Source organism: Mytilus edulis, chromosome 2 (genome assembly GCF_963676685.1).
Source record: "Mytilus edulis chromosome 2, xbMytEdul2.2, whole genome shotgun sequence".
In the NCBI taxonomy this organism is placed as follows: domain Eukaryota; kingdom Metazoa; phylum Mollusca; class Bivalvia; order Mytilida; family Mytilidae; genus Mytilus; species Mytilus edulis.
Window position 1 is genome coordinate 57,659,916 of NC_092345.1, and position 15,854 is coordinate 57,675,769.

General features: G+C 31.7%; 1 protein-coding gene across 1 annotated transcript; it reads right to left on the reverse strand.

The window, feature by feature from the left end:
• Positions 1-1,713: 1,713 nt before the first annotated feature.
• Positions 1,714-14,416, reverse strand: LOC139512500 (aquaporin AQPAn.G-like). The gene is made up of 4 exons (XM_071300150.1): positions 13,617-14,416; positions 4,582-4,662; positions 2,480-3,655; positions 1,714-1,764 (listed from the first exon to the last, which is right to left on the reverse strand). The coding sequence occupies exons 1-3, from the start codon at positions 14,193-14,195 to the stop codon at positions 3,383-3,385; spliced, it is 933 nt and encodes a 310-aa protein (XP_071156251.1). The 5' UTR covers positions 14,196-14,416; the 3' UTR covers positions 1,714-1,764; positions 2,480-3,382.
• Between the last annotated feature and the right edge of the window lie 1,438 nt (positions 14,417-15,854).

The window sequence follows — 15,854 nt, forward strand, 5'->3', positions numbered from 1 at the left end:
TTGCCGAAAGTTTTTGCTGAAAATTTAAATCAAATATGACGAAAATGCCTTCGAATGACGAATCTACGACAAACGAACTTCGGATTGTGATCGTTTGAGAAATATTGAAATTCAAATGCGAACTGTCCGGGTTGTTACATTTTTGATTAAATGACGAAACTATACTCCTGGTTGTTGAAATGCCGACAGGCTGATTTTCCTGGGGAAGTAATTATGATGGTCATTCAATTATGGGGTTTATTAATAATTAACGGATTAGTGACCCATCCGATGGCGATAAGCGGATTAGTTGTAATCACAACTTGTAACACCTGTTGAAAATGTTAATAACCTGGAGGTCATAAACTTGTCAAAAACGTGAAGACAGGTAGATTTATAATTTTTATTGCGAATTTATTTTTTTACACTTTCAAAATTAAAGTGACGAAATTGATTTGAAATATTTTCGTCAATGAGAAAACCCTTTCGTAAAATACGAAAGTGACGAGCGCTAGCAAAATCACTGACATCAAAGTACATCATAAAGTATTTAGACGATAGTGTCATGTACATATATATATAAGTGTTTCTACTTAACTTTTTATTATATATATATTTATATAGTTCGTTTAAACATCAGCTCAACAATGTTAGATCTGTAAATTTGCGTTAGCAAATATATTGTTCTTCCCACTCCGGGATTCGAATTCATTCTACTGATATATCGTGGCACCAAATCGCCTTGCACTATCTCCAACGCTCTAGACCACTCGACCACCTAGGCTCTTGTATATATATATACGTATCTGCTGATATCTATTCTAACATTGGACTCTGACTTCTTTTAACTGACTTTTACTGTGCTGTTTGTTGGTTTATTTCACTTTGCTAAAGTTATAAGGAAGGAATTGAGATCTCACTAAAAGTATGTAATCCCACCGCAGATAGTTTGTTTATCTGTCTTGGTTCATTTATATGTTTCATATTGTGACGGCTATTGTCGCTGACCTAGAATACATGATTGTTAAGGGGCAAACTGAAGCCAGCCACCGGGAACGGGATTTGTCACTGAGTTAAAGACCAATAAGTGGCCTTTGGGCTTTTTTTTTTGCTCGGGTTTTCGTCTTTTTAAAGCATTCCACGTTTCCATTCTCAACGTGTTCATATATTATTATGTAAATTATATTTTTTATACATTATTCAAAATTAAAGATATCGCTATCGTTTTTTGATCTGAAAGTATAAATTTTATGTTTAATAATTTCACGTTTCACATAATGCTACTTAAATCAACTTGTAGATTTTAAGCTATAATTGTTTGTTTGACAAACATTTGCTTAGTTCAAGAAACACACAAAACATAATTGAGGTCACAAGAATCTTCCTACGTTCAAGGTCTCATACTGAACTCGAGGTCATCCATCATTACATGCATGATTTCATGTACATGTATCTACCTTATATTTAAAAGTTAAATATATTTCAAATGAAAAATATCAAGGTATTTTCATCTGTTATAGTAGACTGTCATCTAAGAATGTCTTAAGATCTGATCTATAAATATATCTATGGACATAATTAGGGATAATCTTAGAACCATCTGAGTCTTAAGACAGGTCTGAGAATGCACAACAAAGATCTGTTAGGACTATCTTAAAAATGTATTCTATTTCATTATTATGGTAATATAAAATGCATATATTATTAATAAATGCACATGAAACAAAACACAAGAATGAAAATAGAAAAGAATTTAAAAGATTTAAATGTAAACGTCTTTGATAACTATTTACACCACTGGGTCGATGCAACTGCTGGTGAACGTTTCGTCCCCGAGGGTATCACCAGCCCAGTAGTCAGCACTTCGGTGTTGACATGAATATCAATTATGTGGTCATTTTTATAAATTTCCTGTTTACAAATTAAACTTTGAATTTATTGAAAAACTAAGGATTGTCTTATCCCAGGAATAGATTACCTTAGCCGTATTTGACACAACTTTTTGGAATTTTGGACCCTCAATGCTCTTCAACTTCGTACTTCTTTGGCTTTATAAATATTTTGATATGAGCGTCACTGATGAGTCTTATGTAGACGAAACGCGTGTCTGGCGTACTAAATTATAATCCTGGTAACTTTGATAACTATTTACACCACTGGGTCGATGCCACTGCTGGTGAACGTTTCGTCCCCGAGGGTATCACCAGCCCAGTAGTCAGCACTTCGGCGTTGACATGAATATCAATTATATGGTCATTTTTATAAATTTCTTGTTTACAAAATTTTGAATTTATTGAAAAACTAAGGATTTTCTTATCCTAGGAATAGATTACCTTAACCGTATTTGATACAACTTTTTGGAAATTTGGGCCCTCAATGCTCTTCAACTTCGTACTTATTTGGCTTTATAAATATTTTGATATGAGCGTCACTGATGAGTCTTGTGTAGACGAAATGCGCGTCTGGCGTACTAAATTATAATCCTGGTACATTTGATAACTATTTGAACTATGATTACAAATAGGAATATTATTATTGAGCGAGTCGCATTCAGAGTGTCACGCTACAGTGTTAAGAGGCAAATCTCATGTATCTTGACTGTATATAAATACGGAGTAGTTCTACTACTTTACCACTTTATAAGACATCCTACAATTAGAACGATGTAAATATCACTCAAAAGGAGTGTCAAAAACTTCTGTACCTTATATTAAATTGATAAACGTTTGAAAGACCAACTTGAGACTAAGTTATGTCATGCGAAAGAACTAAGACATGTGGTAGCCCGTTTCTAAGATACTGTCAATAAAACAAATCTAAATCAAATAAACAATAAAAAGAATCAAACCGGAATATGTTTTTTTTATTTCTTTTCAGGACCAAATGGTTGTATTTGAAAATTACATAAGGGAAAAGAAAAATGTGCAAAAGAGTCAATTCAAGAAGTGTAAAATTTATCTAGAATTTGTTATCATCTGAATTCTATATATTATGCATGTTTTACTGAACTTTGAAATCCTTTTAGTTAAAAAAGTAAAATTTTCCTATCCATATAAAAAATATACACGTTATAGATATTAAAAGGCATTTTGCGTGTACAAAGTGCTGGTGTATTTCTCTTTCATTTTTCAAAACTTGCCTTTCTTGGCTAAAATATTAATTTTGTTTGTAAATAAAATGACTTAACACACATATACTAGAATTTAAAGGGTTTGTAAATGAATAACCATCGAAGTTGAATTTAAGGAACAGAAACATGAACACATGAATAATGGAATATTAAATCCTACGTATTGCGTTATCTATGCAGACATTTGTCTATTTACACAGTTTCATCAGATATCCTGAACTGAAATGCAGCTTTATCTTTATGGAATTATAATGCAACTTATATAATTTGCAATTACAATTTTGCACCTTGATAGTCCTCACATGTAATATCGTCAGGATTGCACGCATGAATGGATAAGCCTCCCGCAACCTTATCGTTGTATATTACTGAAGGATTGGTTATGCCCGACTTTTCACCAGCAAGGTCAGGTTCAATTTCCTTTTCAATAACCCGTTTACTGTGACATCCTTCGGACAGCCAACCAAGGCAAACTTTTGTTGAAAAAAAACGATCGTACAGTATAGCACCAACGGCAGCTCCGACTAGATCCCCTATCCAATAAAGCTAAAGAATAAAAAATGTAACCAGTCAATGAATGCGAATATAATTCATGTACGGTACAAATAAATATAAGCTTTTTCTGTATTGGAAAAGCAGTGATATTTATCTTAATATATACTTTGAAATGAGAAGACCTCATTTTGTGTGTTGCTTCTCTTCCTTCCACAATAATTCAATCATCAAGCCTTTGTGTCCTATGGCTGGGTACCATGCATAGTCGCATTTGTTATTTTCGCTTATGATTATTCTGTTTGTGTTTTTTTTTGGAGAAACACGAAAATAAAGGCATCCGGTTATTTCTGTCATCGGACGGACTTTAAAGTCAATTTGAAAGACAAGATTTCCGTTAAGGACTGTGTAAAAATACTCATAATTTTTAAAGGTACTTGGAACAGGAAAATTATTTACGCCTTTTCTGCATACTATCATCTATGAACATACATATACTATAAATAAAGTGTACATTTTGTATTTGCTATTTTCTATCATATCAAATTAACTATCAACTGCGGTCAAATATCATGTAGAGATTATAGTATTATATCTGTTCATATCATGCATAGTGTACAGAAAAACGCCAAAATAATTGAAATTAATATATATAATAAAAAATAACGAATTTGGAAAAAAAAGGTGAGGGCTAAAAATGTGTCCTGTCCTAAAGTACAAGTCATTATTTCCATTTAAAAAAAAAATTTTTTCCTGCTACAGTTAACATACTTTCAACCACACTCTAAATGCCCGCGGGTGTGTTCTACGTAAATTGAAAATTTTAAAGTTGAAACAGGTACTATTTAAACCGTAAATTTTGCCTTCTTCAGGAACCTGCTAGGTATATCACTAAATACGGCAACATTTATTGGAAAGTGAGACAAAACATGTACTTTACCTTCTATCTTGTTCTAATATAACACAATTCGTCTACTCACCCACATTTTGTCTAACTTTCCAGTCATTATAGCTGGACCCAAATTTCGTGCCGGGTTCATACAACCGCCAGATATGTTCCACTGAAAAAGGATATTAACAAGGTGTATAATAGATAATACAATTAGCTGTGTATTTCAGAATATTTCTGATGGAATTTATTTTTTTTGCTTAATAAAAATGACAACCTTGTGTGAGAAACGTTTACCATTTCTTCGTAAAGACCACAAAAAACAAAGTCATTTTGTGTACTTTAGCGGAAAGTTTGTGGACTTAAGCGGTAATCTATTGTGAACTTTAGCGGTGTGTTGACTTTAGAGGAATTGTGGAATTTAACAATGCCACACTGCACATTTAAAAATGGTATATCGAGAATTCGTTTACTTTAAAGTAATAATTCACAATTTTAATATTTTTATATTTTGTTTCTCATCTTTAAAAATACAATGTTTTCCATAAAACACCATATTGACAATTAATCCTCGGTGGTTTGCCTTTATCTGCTACTTTGGCCAAAATAATTATGAACGAAACACATTAGTTAAACTGTCATCAATTAAAAAGATAATCTCGTTTAAACAAATAAGTGGTACAAGCATTACGTGCAGTGTTTCCCCTGGGTCAATTATTTTTTCGCCACCTCTTTCGCCAAAACAATATTTTTTTTCGCCATGTGACACAAATATATCTTTCTTTTGAATTCCCCTCCCTCAAACCTAAATAAGATTACTTTGCCCCATTGCTGTCTATAAAACTATTCTTACGGTCTGTATTGTAATAAATAAAAATACTAAACATTTACCTTATAAAAAAAAAAAGAACTGTATAGGGAAAATTGATTATATTTTTGAACAACTTTAAAAGAAGGGGCAACTTACTTTTGAAATTTAAGAAGATATAAATCCTGGAATATAAAAAAATCTTGGTTATCTGAAAGATGTCATAGTTCTTTGGGAAAGTTTTAAAAAAAATAATAACATGTGTCCTTTTGTACTAAGAAGTGTTTTTTTTTACAACAAAACAAAAGTTTTTATATCACTTGACATTGATCCGTCATGTAAGGTGTAGTCATAACATTGAAGGGTTATTTTCATTCGAGAGGTTGTTCCCAACCTTTTGAATAAATTTCTTCATAATGACAGTTTTCTTTTCTAGACCATCGTAAATACATGTGTAAGTACAACTATGCTTGAAACATGTGTGTCACTGAAACGACTTTAAAGTACCCACTCCAATCAATTATCGATATCAAAGTTAAATGATAAAATTTACGTGTATTGCACATTAACATAGGCATTTGTTACGTAAAATTGATAACATTTTAGTTCTACTTAGTTGGGTAAATTATTTGGTACCAAGGTGCGTTGATACGAAAGCCGAGAAGGATCATTCAAAATTCAAAATTCAAAATTCAAAACTCAAAAATCCTACATTAATCTATTATGATTCCCTGTGCTAACGAAAGCCAAAAAAAGATCACACTCTACACTGTAATATACTACTGAAAGCTATTTTAGAAAGTTTGTCAAAAACACAAACCCTTTGAAACAAGGCAAAGGGTCCGTTAAACCTTCATAGGGATACATCCAACTTCAGCATTTGAAACCATTGGTAACACAGCGTCCTTGCAATTAGCAAACCTCTATCAAGAAAATAGGAAAGGAAACCCGATCCCTATACTACTACAGCTGGAAAGTCGCTTCACTGAAATGGAACGTTCACAATGGAAAAATTGAAATCATCGCTTTTTCGTAAAGTTTAAATATGCATGAAATATTTACCACTGGAGGGTAAGCAAACAACAACAAATCTCTTATAAAAATTAAAATTTGTTATTAAAATATGTATATACAAAAGACAGATTTTGTGTATCGTTTATCAAATTCTGATAATTTTATGTTGTTATATCAACAAAATTCGTGTAAAGTTTTTGACGATTTTTCTTTATGTTATTTGGGACTTACGGTCTATGATTGACGAAAGATGATACTTTTGGCATTTACTTTTGTAATTCCGTTTATTACGAAAGCGTATTAGGGTCATCCTTTATATTATCAGCTTTAATCTTGCAATTTCTAACTTTAATTTTGGAATTATCAATTTTAATCTGGATGGAAGGGTTAACTTCGATTTTTTTTTGTATGGATGTGCTATATAAAAAAGAAGATGTGGTATGATTGCCATTGAGACAACTGTCCACAAGAGACCAAAATGACACAGACATTAACAACTATAGGTCATCGTACGTCCTTCAACAATGAGCAAAGCCCATACCGCAGTCAGCTATAAAAGGCCCCGATATGTTTGTGTAAAACAATGTACCCATTTTTATATAATATTAACTAATATATGGGACCTTTTTTTATATATTAAAATTGTGACCCGCCATGACATTTCCAGGCTTATGGAGGTAGAACGTCATTGTTAGAAAAATTTTAAACATGATAAATATCGAGATTCAATGAAATACGCATTAAATTATTTTGTGAAGAATAGATTAACACTCTCCATAGCTTCTTTTTTGCGGACGCCGAACTATACATTATATATAAGTTTTTAAGAAGTTTATCGTTGAAGTGAAAAATATTTGAATCTACATTTTAAATCGATACACACAAAAAAATAAAAATTCTCTACTCTATAGATTTTATTTCATAAATGGAGTCTGAAATATATCCATAACAAATGCACCGTATCAAATGCATATAAGAGAACACCTTCTTATAAACTGTTACGCGTCACGTTGGATTCGAGCGTCACTGATGAGTCTTTTGTAGACGAAACGCGCGTCTGGCGTCTATATAAAATTTAGTCCTGATATCTATGATGAGTTTATATACATGTACTTTGTTTAGAGACATGCATAATAAATCTAAATTAAAAGAAGGAATTCTTAAAGCTTTCATCATTTCAACAAGTTTAAATTACATGTTCTAGAATAGAGCTACAAAAAAACCAAAATGCTCTGCTCTATAGATTTTCTTTCATAAATGGAGTCTTAAATATATCCATAATATATGCACCGTATCAAATGCATACATGAGAACACCAAGACTTATAAACTGTTACGCGTCGCATACTTTTACCGGATTTGTTATCACATAAGCAACACGACGGGTGCTACATGTGGAGCAGGATCTGCTTACCCTTCCGGAGCACCTGAGATACCCCTAGTTTTTTGGTGAGGTTCGTGTTATTTATTCTTTAGTTTTCTATGTTGTATCATGTGTGCTGTTGTTTGTTTGTCTTTTTCATTTTTAGCCATGGCGTTGTCAGTTTGTTTTAGATTTATGAGTTTGACTGTCCCTTTGGTATCTTTTGTCCTTCTTTGTTTAGAGACATGCATGATAAATCTAAATTAAAAGACAAATTTAAAAAAGGGAATTCTTTTAAAAAGCTTACTTTGACAAATTTTAAAATAACTTCGTTTCAACAAGTTTAAATTACATGTTCTAAAATAGAGCTAAGAATTGTTTGTATTGTAGTAAATCTAATTCTTTGAAATTTTATTCAAATACGCTATTGAACATTAATAAAAGCCAATAAATACAATAATTTTGTATTTTATAAATTGGTGCCTTCAATAAATAAAAGTCGCCATAGAACAGTCTCATTTTCATACTTGTATTCGAAATGACTCGTTTCATGCTATTACAACACATATGTCATAATAACAGTGTACGTATAGGAGCCAGGGGCAAAAAAGGGGACAAAACTATTACCCCTCCCATTTTAAGACAAAAGTTGAAACTAAAAAATGAAAATGAAAGAGAACAATCACTAAATTTTAGATTACTACATTGTCACTTTCAGAAGTTTGCCTCCCCCTTTTCCACACACAATTTTTTTTTCAAACTTATCCATTCTAATAAATGGTCTATTTCTATACGAAGGTATACACAGACAGACGTTTCGTCGGAATAATCTCAGCTACAGCGGAGGGGGCATTAATTTTAACGCTTGCATATCCGTCTGTACGTCCGTACGTATTCATGGGAAAATTTACAACTTGGGAGTTTCCGCAATTTAACTTTATTTCGCCTCAAACAAATGCTATGAAACGTATACACAATGCTAATTACCACCAAACTGAGATCAAGTTTAAATTTGGCTGGCATCATTTTCACCGTTAAAGACCATTTATAAATGGAAAAAAATGTTTTACATTTGTCGTCTACGCGCTCTTACTTAATTTGCCTCAACCAAATGTTATGAAAGTTACATACAATGCTTATTACCACTTCAACAATGAGCAAACCCCATACCACATAGCTAATCATATAAAACCCCGATGTCATTATATGAAAAAGAGGACTGCTTCAAATGCCATCAGCACCACTGAACCAAAATGTGCATATGATACATATGCGGATAATAAGCATGTTCCAAAGAGGTATACAGCCGGTAAAAACATAAATTAAAGCTGATACTCTAGGAATTTATTCGCATAGGAGTATTTTCACCTAATTTGACACAAAGCTTCTTTTTTGTATCTTTATTATACATAGAATTTCTGTAGCATGTTGTACTCGTCATTTAATTGCTATTTTAGGAGGGAAATGATAACTTTATTTGGAAATGTTGTTTTTTTAGTGCAAATCTTTTTTATTGTTACTACCAGAAAGTTTTCTTGTGAATTTTTAACTTATAGTGTCTTTGCTAAAACAGAACCAACATTGAAAGATCGAGTTTTCAGTGTTTACTAAATTTCAAAACATTTTCACCAGTTTCAAAGGCGGTTTCGGGTTAAAGAAATAACAGAAATAAATCAATAAATAATCATTAAAAAAAAAAACAGTTGAAATTTTATATTAAAATAAATCAATCAAATATAGTATGTCAAAACTATGTAAGCATCCTCTACAATGAAAGAAAATTTGTCTTTTCGGACACATTGCGAAATACTTAATTTCTTACAGCATGAAACTATCAATGTGTTTCCTGGGTGGATAAAATAAACAACGCTACGATCTCCATTCATAGCCTGCCTATTTTCTAATTCTACACCTGAAAATAATTCTCATTCACTACACCGAAAAGTGGACGAAACATTTTTTGTGTTGTATACATGAGGAGGGTGCACATTCTGTATGTGCCTGTCCCAAGTCAGGAGCCTGTAATTCGGTGGTCGTCGTTTTTTTGCAGTATATTAAATTTGTTTTTTCGTCTGAATTGTTTTACATTTGTCATTTCGGGGCCTTTTATAGCTGACTATGTGATATGGTTTTTACTCATTGATGAAGGCCATACGGTGACCTATAGTTGTTAATTTCTGAGTCATTTTTGTCTCTTGTGGAGAGATGTCTCATTGGCAATCATACCACATCTTCTTATTCTTATATTATGAAAGATTCTCAAGTCATGAAAAGAAGGAGAAAAAAAAACCCAATCGAATAAGGATTTTAGTGACACGCGATATCTTTCTCTCCCGTAGTAAAATTGATAACAAGAAATGTTTCACTTATCTGACATAATGTCGGCACATACCCTTTGAAAAATGTTCTAATATTTGTCTGTGCACAATTATATTATTAATCTTCGGTATTTTATTAAATCAATTGATCAGATTAAGACAATATTTGTTGTGTTTGGATTGCAACTGCAATAAAACAGGATTATCTTTCTTGATTTGAATTCTGAATTATGAATGACCCTTCTCGGTTTTCGTAGAAGATTAACAAAAATGATGAATTCAGGTCACTAAAAGTATGTTAGATATGTAAAAGGTAAAAATAAACACACCAGCAAATTAAATTGAATATATTATATTATACTATCGTTGTAATTCATATACGACGTTAAACTGGCAGGTATATCGACTCAACTGGTGTTTTAATCAATACTGGACATGCACACAAAACAATATCTAGTAAATATTTATCGAAGGTACCAGGTCTACATAATATGCTCAGATAAAAATAGTTATAAAGCCAAAAAAGAAAGGGTGAACTTTGAGAACATAAATTTCCAAAAAATTGTGCCATTACGACTAAGGAAATCCATGCAAAAGATCAAAGAAAATCCTTAGTATTTCTAAAAAAATCATACTTTTGTAAACAGGAAATATGACCATATAATTGATATTCATGTCAAAACCGAACTCATCTACTCTTTAGTATTTTCTTTCCCTCTTCATTAAAGTTTTCTTTTGTAATGTCATTCATCTACATATTGGTTGACATTTTACATGATTTACGTTTAGAATGAAATCCATAAGTTATGTTTGCTGTTTGCTTTTAAAAGCGAGTCATAGTTATCAAAGGTACTAGGCTTATAATTTGTTAAGCCACACGCGTTTTGTTAACATAAGACTTATAAGTGACGCTCATATAAAAACAGTTAAAAAACCAAACAAGTTTAAAGTTAAAGATAGAGCATTGAGGACCCATAATTCCAAAATGTTGTGCCAAATACAGCTAAGGTAATCTATACCGGGGGTAAAAAATAAACTATAAAAATAAAAAGTTTAGATGTTTTTACTACAATACTTTTTTCAAATATAATTAATGACATATATGTAAAGCAGGCTTAATATTTGCTAAGGGTTACAAAATCCATGTACTGGTATTTCTATATACATTAAAGTCAGATAGAAATTAAACAGTTTACGGTTTATAGTTTATTACGATTACAAACAAGGCACAAAATATGTGTAACACGAGCAACGTAATTCAATATAAACATTAATAATTGACCAAACTGTATGAGAAAAGCGAAAAAGCAATTGTCTATCACTATAGATGAAACGACAGGTTGTCAGCTGTTGTAAAACAGTTATAGAGAGGACTAAAGTAGAATTAAATTTTCCAAGAACTTTTCTGTGTCAAGTTAAATTTTTTTATAGGTACTATCCTATCGTCTATGTTTGCAAAGCCTTTAAAGCTGTTTAAAGAAATCTTTTTGTGTTTTCGTAGAGTCTTCATTATGTCGTTCGTCTGTTTTAGAATGACACAAACCACCAGATCTTTCAAATTAATCTTCCAGTATACTGACTCCTGGTCCAGCTACCATCCATTTGTCTAAATGGGATCTTCGGTTAATCCTATGGCACCAATATCGTCCTTCACAATTGCATTATTCTGTTTTTGTGCCTGATCAATTATCAATTATGTTACAAGAAGAAATTTACTGGTCTTACGTACAGTGAAATTATCATTTTCAAATTCCATTGCCACCTGTGGGTGATGTTCGGGAAGGAAAGTCATATCTCGGAGACGAGTCGGTAACGATCGAGCATAATTTATACGATCAAGACCTAAAACAATACGCTATCATGCTTTATATGAACTGTTTGAAAAGTACGAAATCTCACTCATGAAATGAGCATAATATCAAAATCAGAAGAAGTTCTTAATTTATAATTGAACGCCAGGAATTAAACTTTGGTCGAGATGACTTTATTTCCTTACACCAGTATTTTAAATCATTGAACGTCACAGAGTCATGACATAATTATATATTCTGAGTTTAGCTTTCATAATCTGAAATTAACAATTTTTAAGCAAAATACATGCAGTTGTCTGATGCGCCTGTCTAGTCCTAGGTACATTTGAACATACATACAAAGAATCTGCCGTTCTTGGTGTTGCAATATTGGCTTCAGTAAGACAACATGTCTATCCCCTATCACGCAATATATCACCCAGAGTTTTATAACAAGTCATTTCAATGTGCAATCCACCAAACATGACGATACACTTATATTTTCCTTACAAATCAGGCCATTCCCACTGAATTTCCTTAGGCATTTCCAAAAGTGGCTGATCTGCAGTTACATTTGATGTTTCTCCAGATTAACTACATTTTCGCCTTAATCATCGAATACCTGAGAATTGCCCGGTAGTGCATACAAATCGCTCTTTATGTCTATAAATAGTTTGCACATGCGCAAAAGTATGAAACACATGTATATCATAACCTTGAAAAATGTTATTAAACCAATTCATAATATCATTAGAAATCCAAAAAACACTAAATATATAGTAAATAGTTCAAATGTTTTTGAAAGAATTTTGTTACATTTTCGCGCATGCGCAAATACTGGATATGTCAAATATTCATTTTTAAGAAATATGTGATGTAAGGAAGATAGCCACTAAACCTGGTAATTGGTTTTACTAAAAGAAGTTCAAAGAAAAGTTTTCCAGAAAAATCAGTATTTTCAAACTATTAAAAGAAAACAGCCATTTTAGAAAATGGCCGTGGCCATCTTGAAAAAAATTTTTTTTTAATGGCCAGCAGTTATTTCTTATAAAGTATATAGTAATGATGCTTTGTGGTAATTTTCATGCTTGTATCATCATTAGCATAATTCCCTCGATTTTGCTTGCTAATATCTTCCACTATGTACTTTCCCACTTCTTTTGAGACGACATTATATGGTTTTAAGAGATAACATTTTCTTGATACGCATATGGTTACGAATACTTTATTAAACCAATTATCAGACCATAAAAGGACATCCTTCATGAAATTATCACATGTTACCATAAATAAAGATCTCATAATGAAAATATTGATGATACTACGGATTTAACTAAAGCACTTTTTTCTTATCTCGAAACATTAAAAACAAATCAAATCCACAGTTTTGCATAATTCTTTATGTTCACACGAAAGAAGCCACATCTATCTGTTTCATGTTTTTAGATGTTTGAAATTATTACATATTTCGAAAAAGCAGAATCCCTCATAACGTGTCGATATTTTTCGAATGCTGGATATTCGATCATTTTCAATTGAAGTAAAAGAACACAATTTACTATTTTTGTTTAAATTTTCTCTAAATAGGAAGTTAAAGAGCACTTCTTCTCATTTGTGTGAGGTGCCTCTGTAGTTTCCTAATTCTTCACGACATTAAGATAGATTTCTCTTTTGAAAGTATCCTCAACAATGAAACAAAGCTATTTACCATTTTTCCTGGAGCATTCACATTTACAATTTTCACGCAAACGATGGAATATATTTGATCCGCTATTCACACTAAAAGAGGAATATAAGAAAAAAGATCCAACAAGGAATGAATTGTAATACTTACCCCACTAAACACGTTTATCGACACAAGAAGACCTATCATCAATGGAGCAAACCCATGTACATCATCTCTCCCTTCATCAGTCATTGCAAACGTTCCAAAAAGCATCATGAATGTTATTATCATCTCACAAACAAAGGCTTGTCCATCACTGACGTGTGGATTTGGGAGAATAACGCCAAAACGTCCACGTATTTGTTCATCTGTAATGGCGTAGATGATTCCAGCGCCTGATATCGCACCTAATGTTTGACATACTACGTATAAAACAAATCTGACGGCTGAAATTTGACCAGTGACAAAAAAACCCATGGAAATTGAAGGATTGACATGTCCACCACTAACTTTGCTGAAAATAGTTATTGCCACTGCTATATAAAAGCCAGTTTCGAGTGCAACATGAACACTAGAAACTGGTTGCTGGTCACCGTTTAGGATATTACATCCAACACCGTAAAACCCCAACATGAAAACACCAAGGAACTCGGCAGCACATGCCCGATACAGAGAAAGCGATTTAATATCTTCTTTTTCTCGCCTCAAGTATTCCCGCCAAAATGTGTCCGTTTTAGTTTTGGCCATCGTAATCTAAAATGTTTAATTATCTACCAACTTCATTATTACTACATTTATAAAGTCTTTACAGTTTGTCAATTTTGACAATGAAACAAGTTAAAATGATAGTCCTTTTAAACTGTACGGAATATTATTACACATAATATTTAAAATCACTCACTATATCCATTATTATAACCAATCATGATTGTTTATATGTATATATCATTATTATAAAGTGAAATAAATTTCGGATTTCGTTTCTAACAAAACGAAGTAAAATCATTTTCGTTACGCCTAACACATCCATACGCAAATTAAGTCATCCGATTCTTCAATGAAATCTCGAACAGAATAAATCTGGTTGTCACACACATGTTTTCTTTTGTATATTTTCACATTGTTTACATCAAATTATTCAGTCATAAAAACAAAATTCCGAACATCAAGTTTTACAAATGTATGAATATTTAATAATATTTTTAAATGCATAAAGAATGTCATTTCGACATATTCTTAACACGTATGCGTTAAATGCTTTTAAGTAATCCTCATGATATTATAATGTGTATGAATATCAAGTTGTAAGACTTAAAATAAGTATTGAATGTGAATTTAAATCTACTACATGTATTTACTAAAGTTGAGCATACACATGTTTATATTTGTGTAAACATAGGTGAAATAGACGTGGATATTTGTCTTTATAGTGGTCATCTATTGGTGTTTATATCAAATAAAAAAGTTTGAGTTTTAAAGTATAAGATATTTAGGATTTGTCGAAATTCTGAATATATTTAGCAGGAAATTTGATATGTAGCCCTTGAAAACCGAAAGATGTATCAATATAGCACCATTACGATCCTTATTTGTCTATTGTATTCTAAATGACAAATAGGGCATCATGTAATGTACCTTTCTGCGATAATTCAACTTAGGAATATTATCTGATCGGTTGTCAGGTGTGATATTTGAAAGATCAAAAACATTTGAAAATATTCTAATTAAATACTTTGTTGAAGGTCAGATCAAAGATTTTCAGAGGTTGAAGACTAATAACCCTAGATAACACACACATAAATAAAGGCAAGTACCTTTTTAACTAAAATATGTTCCGGTGAGACATTTGTACGTTTTTTTCAAATATATTCCCTCCCGTTATCATAAAGATAAAGACAGATGATGAGATGCGCTTACAGAAATATGGAAATTGAAAACATGCATACAATTATGATAATGGAAATGGTTCTAGAAACGTCTATTGCAATAAGCATGCACGAAAATACATAGTTTGTGTTTAATTGATTTGGTTTAAATTACAAACAAAATTAATCATAAAATATAAATTAAGTATAACTGAATTCTCAATAATAACTTAAGATACAAACGAGATACATTTTGAATTTACATTATTATCTAACCTATCTCACATGTATTTATCATATCCATTTTGCAATAATGTTTATAACTTATAACACAGTTTTGTTTACGGTAAACGGGAGATAATCAAATGCAAAATATGTACCGACTGCGATTAGGATACGAAAAAATAAGATTTAAATGAACCGAATCTTTAGAAAATTTCGAACCATGTATATCAAATTTATTCGTTTATAGTGTATTAATGTACGTTTTTTGATTGAGTTAAGCCTGCCAATTGATATTTTACAGTGTGTTTTTCTATGT